We start from the raw sequence: 13,119 nt of genomic DNA on the forward strand, positions 1-13,119 counted from the left end.
AACACGAATAATTGTAAATCCTTAATCCTCAATTGCTCAAGCTTTTATAAAATTACTCATTTATTATTAGTATGGAGGAACAGGTAATGTATGGATTGAAGACATATACACTTGTAATGAAAGGGCCTGATCAGCCATACGCGGCATTTTAAAACTCTCAATTCAAACTGTTGATTTCATTTCCAGTACTTTGTAGATGCAGCAAGACAATTGAAACCAGAATTGTATATTACAGCAGAATTGTTCACTGGTTCTGAGGCTACTGACAATATTTTTGTCAACTGTCTGGGCATCACATCTCTTATAAGAGGTAAAGACTTTCAATAAAGGTCTTTGTTTGAAACAATCAAATCTTATTTTTACCTTCCTTGTCTCCTTATAAGGTCCTGTGGGAACTAAGAGGTGACAAAGTCCCTTCACTAAAATAAAACCAGTGTTAGTTTTTTGTTTTCTTTGTACAATGTACATTCATTTGTTGAAAAGTAGAACACCATTTTCAGGGCTTGAAATAATTTCCTGGCTGGCAATGGTCAAGTTGTCTGGCCAAATCTATTTTTGTCCGGGGGGTAACCCTGGGATGGACTAGCATCCTATCCACAAGGGAGTAGAAATAATTATATGTATTTCTATTCACGTACTTATTTATTGTATGGAGAAATTTTGGACCAGATTTAGCCATGGCAATTTTGTAATTTCACATGTGAAATTAGAAATTAATGCTACAATTTGTCACCCATGATATTAATGACATAATTTCACATTTGCTTTCTGCTTTGCTGTTTTTCTTAACAGAGGCTTTGAATGCACATGATGCTCATGAGGAAGGTCGTTTGATTTACCGCTATGGAGGTGAACCCGTTGGTGCCTTCATGCACCCCTCAGACGTGAAGCCCCTTGTGCCCAGCATTGCACATGCACTCTTTATGGATGTTACACATGACAACCCCAGTCCATTTCAGGTAAAAGACTAACAAATAATGTACAATGTCTTTGCTACACTCATTTTCTGTCACACTGTACATGATTAATTAAATTTGTACCACTGTAGAAGTGTCTGTTAGCATTGATGCCTGTTGGCTTGTGTTCCCACTGCATTTCTTGTTCTCCCAAACTTCCACTTGTGTTTCTGTTAAACAATTTGATTATAGCTCGAGATTATGAGATTATCAAGATTATAAGCTCGAGATTTATGAGCTCAAGATTTTCTATGCGTGATAGTTGACTCGGGCTGTGCCCTTGTCAACTATCATGCACAGAAATCGAGAGCGAATAGTCTAATATTGTTTTAGTATAAATCTACTGGTTGTTCAAAATGTTATTTAAATCCTCTTCACAGACACTTCGAAAACGCCAAGAAGTGGCCGTCATTTTGTTAACAAGCGCTCACTGCTATGCTATTGACTATCTATCATAGAATAGATATTGAGTAGGGTAGCCAATCAGAGAATGGCATTCGTGATAGGACGCTAGTAGATTTATACTTAAACTTAATAGAAACTCGGCACATGTTTTCTATTTCTTAAATACCATGTATTGTAGATAATAGTGATTCATCTGAAGCATAATTTACCTGAGGAACTCAGCAAACTTTAGACTGCAACCAGTTGGGTGCAATTTGTTTCAGTGACATGAGCAATATGAAACAACCTAACTGTGAAATGACTTATCTTATTTACAGGTGCGATCTGTGTATGACTCTATTGCCAGTGCAGCGTTAGTTTCAATGGCATGCTGTGCGACAGGGAGCTCCAGAGGATACGACGAACTGGTGCCTCATCATGTAAGTAAAATACTTTTGTGACCTCTGAGCACATTTTATGAGAAGCACACAGGGGAAGTGCAGTGGCCTTATGGTCAGTGCGCTTGTCTTTGGATTGGAGTGTGTTGTGTTCTTGGGCAAGCCACTTTGCTCTCACAGTGCCCCTCTCCACCCAGTTGTATACATGTAAGTGGGTAGTGATAAGTTAATAAAGATGGTGAATTTTAAGCTCGGTAATGAAATGTGAAGGTGAACTAATCAACATGACATGAGCGTGGGACAAAGAAAAATTCTGAGTCCCGTACAGGAATCGAACCCATGACCTCCCGAACACCAGGCGGGCGCTCTATCCACTGAGCTACGAGAACTCATGGAGAGCAAGGTCATTTAACTGAGTTCATGTATGATAGGTGTCCTGCATACTGCTAGGATCAACGCTATTGAATTCATCGTTTCATTACCGAGCTTAAAATTCACCATCTTTATTAACTTATCATTACTCACGATGAATTCGATGGCATTGATCCTAGCAGTATGCAGGACACCTATCATATATGAACTCAGTTAAATGACCTTGCTCTCCAGGAGTTCTCGTAGCTCAGTGGATAGAGCGCCCGCCCGTTGTTCTGGAGGTCATGGGTTCGATTCCTGTACGGGACTCAGAATTTTTCTTTGTCCCACGCTCGTGTCATGTTGATTAGTACACCTTCACATGTAAGTGGGTAGTTGTGAATTTAATGCTGGGGGTAACCCTGAGATGGACTAGCATCCCATCCAGGGGGGAGTAGAAATACTCCTGGTTTCTTCTTGCTACAGAAACAGGGATAAGCTGGCATGTATTGTACTTACTTATGATAAATACATGTGAGTGCAAGCTCCTGATTATGCACTGCCCCTGAGTAAGCACCACGCACTACAGCACATTACAGCAATTATAAGCACTGCTCTTTGTGGAATAACTCCTAAACATTGTAGTACTGTACACTTTAGAACTAAAGGGCACTTGTTGTAAGAGGCTTATACTGCAAGAACAATTTTTGATCGGGAATGACACACATTCACCTTGACACCTTAAAGTTATCATGGTTTTGTACTCGGGCAAGATACACTTTTCAGTCACAGTGCTTCCCTCCACCCAAGAGGAGGCTTTCAGTCAGGATTTTAAACCTGGGCATCCAGAAGCTCAAGCTAACAATTTTATGATGCAACACGTGATAAAGTAATTTTCCCCAAACAGAGGGTGGTATGTACATGTACAGAACACCTAGACTGAGATGCCTGTCTAGCTGAAAGTCTGCCCTGATGTATAAATGGGTACCTGAGAATTGTTGGGGTAATATGATGCAAATGCCAAGGGGTACTCTGCAATGAACTAATACCTCATTTAGAGGAAGGATTCTAGCTGTGTCATGTTTAAGCATTTTTTTCGTGTTCTAGATCCATGTGGTCAAAGAAGACCGCCTTTACTTGTCATGGCCAAATGACAAGTCTGAGCTTGAGGACACTGCATTAGTTAAACAGAGTGATGGTATTCTGTCGGCTAAAAAAGCCATCAATGAGCTGCACAGATGGCTTGGTGAAGAAGGATATACACAGGTATTTGGAATAATAAGTGTCAAAGGGATGTAATTGTGAGTGCTTAGATGATCCAAAGCTTAAATTATTTGGTGTTAACTTGCTTACAATAAGAAGCTCTCTGTTACATGTATATGCATAACAAACAGGAGATAGCGAATTTGATGTCCCACATTTATGTGTGAAGTAAAAGGTACAATAACGAAAAAGATCTCTGGACTGATGAAGTAATACATACTGTAAGACAAATATCAAACTACTAATGTACAATAAAATAAATTAGATCGCTAACAAAGAGTTAAAGAGTTTGAGCTGCTTATTTCACGTAAGATTTTCCCAGCTGATTTGAGCATCTTCCTTTAAAATTAACTGAAGTTTTTTGGGCACAGAATCCGAGATAGAAAAGCATTTCTTCAAACAAAGTTTGCTGCATGGATTGCATTGCTGTAAATGGTGATAAATGGTCATTGAGAAAACTGTTCCTGAATGTTATTAAGCCAATTTTTTTTCTAAGCAGAATCAATCATTATTATTGTTAGGCAGACAGATATTAAGAAGAGAGAAATCAATCAATTGAGGAATCGTCTTGATTTGTGTAACTAATTCTCATAACCAAGATGTAAAGAAATGTATGGCGACTGGTAATGAGAATTTGTCATTATGCACTAGGTGTATGTGGATCAGATTCATCACGATGTTCATGCCATCACAAGACACTGTCCAGACAAGAGAAAAACAGTTGTTTTAGTAGCACATTCTGCCTTTCATAACCCCTCAGAGGACCTTCAACCGACCATGCACAGGCAGAAGGTTCATATGAGGGGTATACCACCACTTACTATACCAGGTCAGTCAAACTGATAATATGGTCGAAACTAGATAATAAATCGAAAGGCTCCTCGAATATTGAATCTTTTAGAAAGAACATTAGGAAAAAAAGACCTAACGTCACTCTTAAACAACAACAATAGCTGCTGTAACCTTTGCAATTCTTAGAGACTACCTCATATACCTATTGTTTTATTGTACAATTTATACATGCTACATATTTTAATTGTTATACATTTTTATTATTATTATTCCTTGTAAATAATTTTAATCTTTTTTTGTTGTGTCCCCAATTAATTGTGAAAACTAAATACATTGACACATAAATAAAGCTTTTACTTTACTTTACTTTGCTTTGCTTTGCTTTGCCTTGCCTTGCCTTGCCTCGCCTCGCCTCGCCTCGCCTCGCCTCGCCTCGCCTCGCCTCGCCTCGCCTCGCCTCGCCTCGCCTCGCCTCGCCTCGCCTCGCCTCGCCTCGCCTCGCCTCGCTTCGCTTCGCTTTGCTTTGCTTTGCTTTGCTTTACTTTGCTTTACTTTACAAAGGGATCTAAAGCTACTCCACCTAGATAGGATGGCCTTGACCATCAAAGGTTAAACGTTTTCCAGCCCAGCACTATGCTAGGATACATTTAATATGTTCCTGGATCAATAATGATGATGATGACGACCACGACAAGATCAATGATCTCAATTGTATCTTAGGAAGATTATATCAGGATGTTTGTTATTTTCTATTTGATAGGTGAGATCAATGAAATCATTTTTGAAGCCATGTTGGTGAAGAAAGCAGGCCTAAATGTTTTTAGCAAGGATGGTGAATTCATAAATGGTCTTCAGTCACATGAGGCTCTGGTTCAGCGGCATGTTCCACTCAGTGATGCTAAGGTAAGGATTATGGTCAGCACGTAATAGACAAATCAAGCGAACTTTTTTTGCAGGAACCATATACTGAAATGTTTCATTTTACTTTGCATTCCTATTTTGGATCTAACTTGTGCCAAAAAGTTACTTACTTCTTATAGGAGGCACGTCATGGTTTGAGAATCTTGATAAAAGTTTAGCCTAAATTTTTCAAGTTCGTCGTTTGTAATCCGTATCAATCTTCTCCATCCTTAACTATCCTTGTTCCTTTATGGTTTATTGTTATCTCTTTGGTGTTTTTCTATCTTAGTAAACTATTATTTTCAGGTTTCCTTCAATTTAAAGGTCATTTTGTATGTGGGCAAAATAACTCAAAATCTTTACCATGACTGAGCTCTTTAGCTATCAACTCAAACACTGACCAGCTGGTCGTAGGGTTAACTAAAACACTGCTATAGCAGCTTAGAACTGTAGAAGAACTCAAACCAAACGCGAAAGGCAAAAAGGGCCATGGATAAGCAAAACTGGAGAAGATTAAAAGGGATTGCATTTATTTACAGTGGAACCCCGTTAATCCGGTCACCAACGGGCCACAAAAATCTGGCCGTATTAACGGGGCGGCCGTATTAAAGGGGTTCTTTGAATAAGAAAATGACTAACTGAGCTTTTGTTTGGGCCAGAATAACGAGGTAGCCGCAAGGTAGGGTTCCAGTGTATCTCTTTTGAAAAAAGAGTCGTTTATAGCACTCAGAAGTCATCCTTGTTTGTCATGTGGCTATGATGTTGCCAACAAAAGTCTGTCGCTCTGCTAATTTGAGGCCTAAGCTCAGAATTACTAGTTAAAACGTAATAACATTAGGATTTCCTAAAATACAACGAACCAGTCCCTTTAATTTCAGTTCTAAATCTAACCGTGCTTTGCTCAATCTAGCATTAGCTTGCTTTCAATGAAATCTATAGACAATGGTTCTTTTTACACGAATAGCGCAGTTTTCAACCGAGTGTCGTAAAACCAAAATCAAAGAAATCACTTCAGCCAATCACAAAGGACAGAAAATAAAGTGAACCAATCAAAACTCGAAGTAATCACATGTAGCTGACGCGAAGCGCGGGTAAACGAGTGCGAGTGAGTTTGGTTTTACTTCTGATTGGACAAAAAATTGGCGCGAGTTTTTCAGCCAATCGTGTAGCGTAGTAGATGCAAAACTTTTTCGACGCTCAAATGAAAACCGCTTTAAGGTCGTCAATTGTGTTAGTGCCAATAGTTCTAACCTTCAGTTTAACTTTTCTTGTAGTTTTGTGACTTCATATTTTTCAGACTTCCCAACATTAAAACCTTATTTACTCTACTTTCAGACCTGCCGGGCAGAACAGAAAGGGAATAACACTTTTGAAGTGTATTTTGATAACTTTGCTCCTGGTAGTGTGGTTGCATTCGACATCACAATGGAAACTAAAGTCAAGAATGCTTTAGGGAAATTAAGGTATGCTTCACCTCTGCTCATACAGTACCTTGACTTTGATAATTCATTGTTATTATAAACTACGAGTAGTCCCTCTTTCGGTAAGTCCGTTGTTCGTGACGCGAAAGAAAGCCGCACAAAAAAAAATGGCCCCGCGAAATCCTGGGGCCGAATCAACGATCACCTCACAGAAATCGAGAGCGAAAAAGCTAAAAAGAATAAAATTCTCACTGAAAAGGACTTCAAGTAAGGGTTTCCAATGATTTCTCTTCGTCATATGAAACTCCGTGCCTTCGAAAAATCGCTGAGACTGAATTGTCCTTTAAAATTTGCAGTTGTGTACGTGCGCGCATCAGTTTTTCAACAAATTTTAAAAATCTTAAAAGTCAAGAAACCGTGAATGTCCTTCTTTTAGGTTTCCCAAGAATTAAGTTATCCATTTGCTTCTAATTCCTCCGAAACTTCGGAAAGACGAGAAACGTCCAGATTTCGTAGACCATAGCTCAGCCAATCAGATTGCAACATCTGCATTAGTATACTTATAGAATTCTACTAATTACTAAACAGTAAAGGGAACGGTTAAGGACTCTTATAATTGAGGGACACTATAATACTTATAGATAAAGCTGATGTTTGTCAGTCATACATTGCCGTTTCAGATGAATAATGATGTTTTTTTGTTTTGTTTTGTTTTGTTATCAGCGCTTTAGCTCTGGCCCTGCATGGTTACAAGGCGGAAAGGTAACCCAAGCACTAGGGTTGCTCTGCCTGCTTGTAAACAGGGCCGAATGAGTCAGCGGTCTTCTTCTTCTTCTTTTTTTTTTTTCGTTTCCGCGGTCACCTCTCAGGGAAAACAGACGAAGGAAAGTAGTTCACGATCGCCGAGGGAACTGTTAAAGTTGGTTCGTTCAGGCTGGAAGATCTTAGAAAATGTGTAAGCGAACGTATTTAGCTCCAAATCGTTCTCATTTGGCTCAAAGCATTCACTGGATACAACGATGGGGGCAGTTGAAGTTCATTCCCTTGGTTATTACACCGTAGTATTTGTTTCGTGCGATTCCGTGCGAGTGGACGCGAAGTCAACTTCTTCCTTTGAGACAGAGGATGTTTTTCAAGAGGAGCTTTTCTTTACTTTGGGGAAAGTACTGGCCATGTAAATCGTGTTGGTACACCACCAGACACCACATAAGCTCGTCATTTATACGATTTTTCTCAGATCTTCTAATGTGAAATGTAGTGAACAAACTTTAGTTCCTGCGGCGATCGTGAACTCCTTTCCTTCATCTCAACGAATTGGACTGATCCACTATTTTCCCTAAGCTTAAGAGGCGAACGGTGGAAAATTTATATCCCTTCTCGTGGCGTTCAGAAACACAGCAGCTCGTAGCCACAGCTAAATAAAACAGACCATATCGACGACGAAGCAAGACTTATCTGGGGAAGCATTGTCAAAACAAAACATCAAAGCCTGACTAGACTCGCTTTCATGCGACTCGTCCCGGGCGCCGACCGAGTGGTGCGCCATGTTTGCACTCGGTGTATTAATCTTTTTATTCAAATCTGATATAAGTTGAGGTTTTTAAACACTTCCACGGCACAGAGAAAGGCTCCCAGAGTGTCACGAAATGAACTTAAGGTTTAAAAGGCTTTGTTTTTCATTCATCATAGCCCTTGGCTCGGTTATGATCTTCGGCATGGTTTTTTATGCGTCGGAAATCTTTTATAACTGGAACAAGTTTATTCAACAAGTAGTGGTAACATTTTCTAGCGACACCAACTTGGAACTTAATGATACAGCACAAAGGCGCACAGATACGAAGCCATTTATTTATCTCACAGGAACCGAACAGTGTCTTCCTGCTTACTTGGCAAGTTCTAATCAAATTGGTGATCCCAAGACTTGCGCTTGCGATGTGATGGTGCTAAGTTTCCGAACCAAATGTGAGACTCCACAAAGCAATTTATCACACGTAAGTTATTTGTTTGATCCGAACACCGGTTGGGCATCGGCGAGAAATGTGCTCTTTTTTACCGCAATGAAAAGAAGACCAGGCTATCATTATTACATATTCCTAAACGACGACACGGTTCTTAAGTACAACCAGTTTGTTCCTGTCAACATGCGAGAGATATCACCGTTTCGAACTGTAGAAAAGTGGCTGTTAGATTACGAGCCAGCCGTGGGAGTGTTGGATTATACGATTCACAATGGAGCAAGTGTTGTGCTCGCAAGAAGGAGAAGAAGGTGTGGTATAAAGAGGAAATCTCTTGTTCTTCCTACTGTGTTCTTTGATGCAATCTTCAACGCTTTTCATCATAAAGCTGTTGAACATCTTCTGCCCTATCCGACGCAATATGAGCGCCACAACTGGTATTGCATTAACATCCAAACTGTAACCCAGGTGGAAGTGAAATTTCCCGGCCAAGCACTCTTGTTTGCTCCAGTTACAGCTGTTAATCCTATCCATCGCCCTTATAGCAGAAACCAAACAAATGTATCAAACATAATGCGTGAATATGTCGAAGGCATCATACAAGAAGCTCCACCGAAACTACGAGAACATGCTGTATTAAAAAAATTACGTAAATACCAACGGAGACTCTTAGGATATCTTAATAATCTGTCACGCACGTTTTGCTTAAACGTTTCTCGTCACCAGCCAATTATTCCATACAATCATTTGCTAGGCGAAGTCTGATCTTATCTCTCTTCTGTCTCTCTTCTCCGAGCGAGAGCTACGAGATCTGCCACCCTACAGACTGCACTCAACTCGCGCTGCCGTTTTTTTCCTTTCCTACCACTGCAGTCCTGAGCAACCCAGCTCTAACTTCGCCTTACTGGTTCTTGTTCATGGCTGCTGATGTGGGTTCTTAGAATTTAGCTGTACTAGACAAAGATTTACTTATGTTGATTTTATAGTGCCCAAAGCGTATCATTCGGTGTCATTTCACATTCGATGTACAAACTAGCGCATGCCTCGGACTTACTAGTCTTCTCCGCAGCCGTTTTTTGGGATTTCACGCAACGATCCCCAAAAACGGCTGCGGAGGAGACTACGGATTTACACGCGCACCAAGAATTTGTGTAGGTAATCGTATGAAACTTGAAATTTGCGAAGGACGCTGTAATATTAGTGAATGTCTGTATATAATAATATCTTACTGTTACATTCATTATGTGTAACACCACGAATCATAATGTCGGCAGTATGTTTATTATCGCTTCAGCAATCGTAGCACAAACACATTCGATTGAAAAGCAAGTGTCGTAGAGAAACTATTTTAAGAGAATGTAACTTCAAATAAATACCGTTGTTTTCTGATTCCCTTGTGTAACATTTGTAACATACCCTGTAAGCAGGACATTTCTTACCATACTTACTTCTCTTTCTATGGGTTTAATTCATTACCGGCGCAATGCAGGAAACAAATATATCAACTAAACGTAATAGGCTTAAAAATCCCAACCGGCGGGAGGCAGACCAGTTGGTTATTACAAGCATGACCGACGAGTTAAACTAAGGTCTACCGAGAAACAACTCCAGCTAAGTGGTCAGAGCGGGACTTGAACCCGCGACCTCCAGATTTCAAGTCCGGCGCCCTAACCACTCGGCCACGCTGCCTCCTGGTCATGTTTATCCTTGCAAATTTCCATGGATATGTTGAATGAAAAGATATTCGTGTCATTGATATCTCGGCCAGTGAAAGCCGAAATTGTGTTTACATTTGTTATCGCTAGTGTTCTGGTTTTTGTTGTTCTCACGTAGAGTTGTCAATTTTAACGGTACAATGGAACAAAGACATATATACATTTCGCCGATAAAAGTAGAAATGTAAAACTTTAAGGCAAGAAGCTGTTAAAATTATGAGTCTAAACGTTTTCGATCTGTTTGATCATCATCAGTCTGATGATGATCAAACAGATCGAAAACGTTTAGACTCATAATTTTGATAATGATCAAACAGATCGAAAACGTTTAGACTCATAATTTTAACAGCTTTTTACCTTAAAGTTTTATAATAGAACAAAGGTTTTCTAACTCTGTTGACCAATCAGAGCGCGTGTAGTATCTCAGTTACTTTATAAATAAGGGATAAAAGAAGGGTAGCCAGTCGCAAGTAAATTTGCATTTAGAGTCTTAGCTTCTTAGTTCCAGTTGACCGGCCATCCATGACCTCTTTGTCAGACTTCATTCTCTTGCTGTTGTTGAAATCTCTAAGAAATCTTGAGATATACGTTTTTTTCTTTCGTTTATATTTTTTATTAGCTCTTTCTCACTATGCAAGTATATTTTCTTTTTCGACATGCACGCAGATCTCTTCGAGTTGACTTTAAACCCGAGTGCTGATTACGCAATAGACTCCTGCTTCACTAAGTTTTGTGAAGCGTAACTGTACAGTTATTTTCTGCTTGAAAATTCGCAACCTTACCGTCACGCAAACCTTTCGCGTGTTTGCCTCCCTGGGAATCCCATAATATGCTTCAAATTAATAAATTAAAAATGGCCGCCCTATCGTTAAAAAGGTCCAATACCCAAGTTTTCGGAGTGTTCCTCGCTCAATTTCGGTAAAGTGTTCGTTCAGCCGAAAATATACATTCCCGGCTGAAGAATCTTTCGTCACGCCTTGCAACTTCCATCCCTTGCCCTTCCCTCTCTCTTCTCTCAAAGGGAAAGACTAGACTGCAAAACAGTCGATTTTTTTGCGGACGCGAGCGACGTAGGCGGTATTCGAACGAAAGGTTTGGAGCGAGTATAGAAACAGTTAGGAAGGCTGGGGAGAGACGCCTCACGCGCTTCACGCGCGAGGATCACGCTTAAGGCGCTTTGCGCCTTCCGAATAGGGAAGAAAAATGACTGTTTTGCAGTCTAGTGCAAGACTGGTTCCAGTCCATCACTTTACAACCTACGAACGCAGACCTATTTCCGGCAGTCGCTTGTCTCCAAGCGACAGCCGGAAATTCGTTCTATCGTAGGCTAGTCATCTTACAATACGCTCGGTATCCTTCCTTCTTCAACTAAAAACTAACCTGAACTCGGTCAGTATACCAGGAACAATTGATTGATAGTACACTTTTACTAGTATACTAATGCTGCAATTTAATTCAGTGGCTGAGCTACTCGTACACTACTTAACAAATAGATTTCATGTTACCGTACGTCCGTTCAGTAATAGATCACAGATGAGGTCAAAATGTGGTAAGAACAAAACTGTGGCACACGAGGCGAAAGCCAAGTGTGTCACTGATGACACGTCTTCTGTGATCTTTTACTGAACCAACGCATGGTAACATGGAATCTACTTGTTTTATATCACAAGAAACAAAAACAAATGTTAATGACGTCATCTGTGCGTGTTTCCTCCAATAGAACATAAGTAAGAACCAATCAAAATGCGAGAATAATTTGGATTACTTATGATATAACTGCTGATAAAAAACAGTTGCACACATCGCGTGCGATGTTTGAAACCCTTTGAGTTACCTGATGTAACACAATAACACCGTTACTTTCTTCGTGTTGCTTGACGTACTTATTACATGCTGATTAAGAGCTACTATACAAGTTGAACAGAGTCCATTGTTTTCTGACTCCAGACAGCTTGGTGTGGATTTGTACGCAAAAAGATCAGGGAATCAGGAGAGTTATAGCCAGATTGATGAACTAGGTGCAATAATTGCCAATCTGTCACTGTCTGATCTCAACCGAGTGCTGTACAGAGCGGATCCAGAAGAACAAGATGATGGCAATGGAGGAGGAGTCTACGTTCTGCCTGATACGGAGCCATTGGTGTATTGTGGTTTACAAGGTCAGTTCTAGTCCAGTTCTGGCCCTCTCTCTGTCACGCAACGCTTGGGCCTGGCGTTGCGTGACAGAGATAGGGCGAGAACTGGACTAGGTCAGTTCAGACTTTTCCTATCCGAAGCTCTTGTTAAATGATCTCAGTCACAGCATTTTGAGTTAATTTTGGCCACTTACAAAATGACCTTTAAATTGAAGGGAACCTGAAAATAGTAGTTTACTAAGGTAGAAAAACGCCAAAGAGATAATAATAGACCATAAAGGAACAAGAATGGTTAAGGATGGAGAAGATTAACACGGATTACAAACGACGAATTTGAAATATTTACATGTAGGTTAAACTTTTCAAGACGCACAAACCTTTTTCTTGGGACAAGGCTTTTCTGTTGTACTTCAAAACATTTCAATCATTTTAAGTTGCATTTCTGATTTGACTCGGCTTTCTAAAATAAAAGGATATTCTAACAAAGTATCTCAGCAAAATGCTTTTGCGCCATAAGTATTATCCTATTTGCGGCCCTGTGATTATGCTGACGTATTACAATATCCCGCTGTTAAACACAGAAATATCATGCAAACCCATCCGTTATGTGTTATGATTCATTTTCTTAAGAGAATCATTCCAGAACCAACTTAATGTGGTAATTATTATTTTTATTCATTGTTAACAGGTGTAATATCTGTATTGGCCAATGTTCGTCAGTTCAATGATCTAGCGCACCCCTTGTGTAGAAATCTGAGAGATGGAGACTGGATGATGGACTATGTCGTAGCAAGATTTCTTCCTTTTGTTGGCACAAGACAGGTCAGCCTTGTTCTATTGGTTTAAGTA

The 13,119-nt window shown here is 39.9% G+C and overlaps 2 protein-coding genes and 1 non-coding gene across 3 annotated transcripts in view; 2 read left to right on the top strand and 1 right to left on the bottom strand.

Moving 5' to 3' along the window:
* LOC145468085 (glycogen debranching enzyme-like) overlaps nt 1–13,119 on the top strand; it is a 34,798-nt gene that overhangs the window by 9,916 nt on the left and 11,763 nt on the right. The window contains exons 10-18 of the mRNA XM_081451757.1: nt 187–310; nt 793–959; nt 1,679–1,780; nt 3,197–3,355; nt 4,004–4,181; nt 4,905–5,047; nt 6,380–6,507; nt 12,083–12,294; nt 12,959–13,092. Of these exons, the coding sequence (XP_081307883.1) occupies nt 187–310; nt 793–959; nt 1,679–1,780; nt 3,197–3,355; nt 4,004–4,181; nt 4,905–5,047; nt 6,380–6,507; nt 12,083–12,294; nt 12,959–13,092 (1,347 nt within the window). The remainder of the gene's footprint in view (nt 1–186; nt 311–792; nt 960–1,678; nt 1,781–3,196; nt 3,356–4,003; nt 4,182–4,904; nt 5,048–6,379; nt 6,508–12,082; nt 12,295–12,958; nt 13,093–13,119) is intronic.
* LOC145468131 (uncharacterized) lies at nt 7,243–9,808 on the top strand. The gene has a single exon (XM_081451815.1). The coding sequence runs from the start codon at nt 8,112–8,114 to the stop codon at nt 9,183–9,185; it is 1,074 nt and encodes a 357-aa protein (XP_081307941.1). The 5' UTR covers nt 7,243–8,111; the 3' UTR covers nt 9,186–9,808.
* On the bottom strand, nt 10,037–10,109 carry Trnas-uga (transfer RNA serine (anticodon UGA)). The gene has a single exon. It is a non-coding gene; the product is annotated as a tRNA-Ser (tRNA).

This window comes from Orbicella franksi, chromosome 14, assembly GCF_964199315.1.
Source record: "Orbicella franksi chromosome 14, jaOrbFran1.1, whole genome shotgun sequence".
In the NCBI taxonomy this organism is placed as follows: Eukaryota; Metazoa; Cnidaria; class Anthozoa; order Scleractinia; family Merulinidae; genus Orbicella; species Orbicella franksi.

Bases quoted from the DNA above. Each gene is read 5' to 3' on its own strand.
- LOC145468131 (XM_081451815.1), top strand. From the start codon at position 8,112: ATGAACTTAAGGTTTAAAAGGCTTTGTTTTTCATTCATCATAGCCCTT.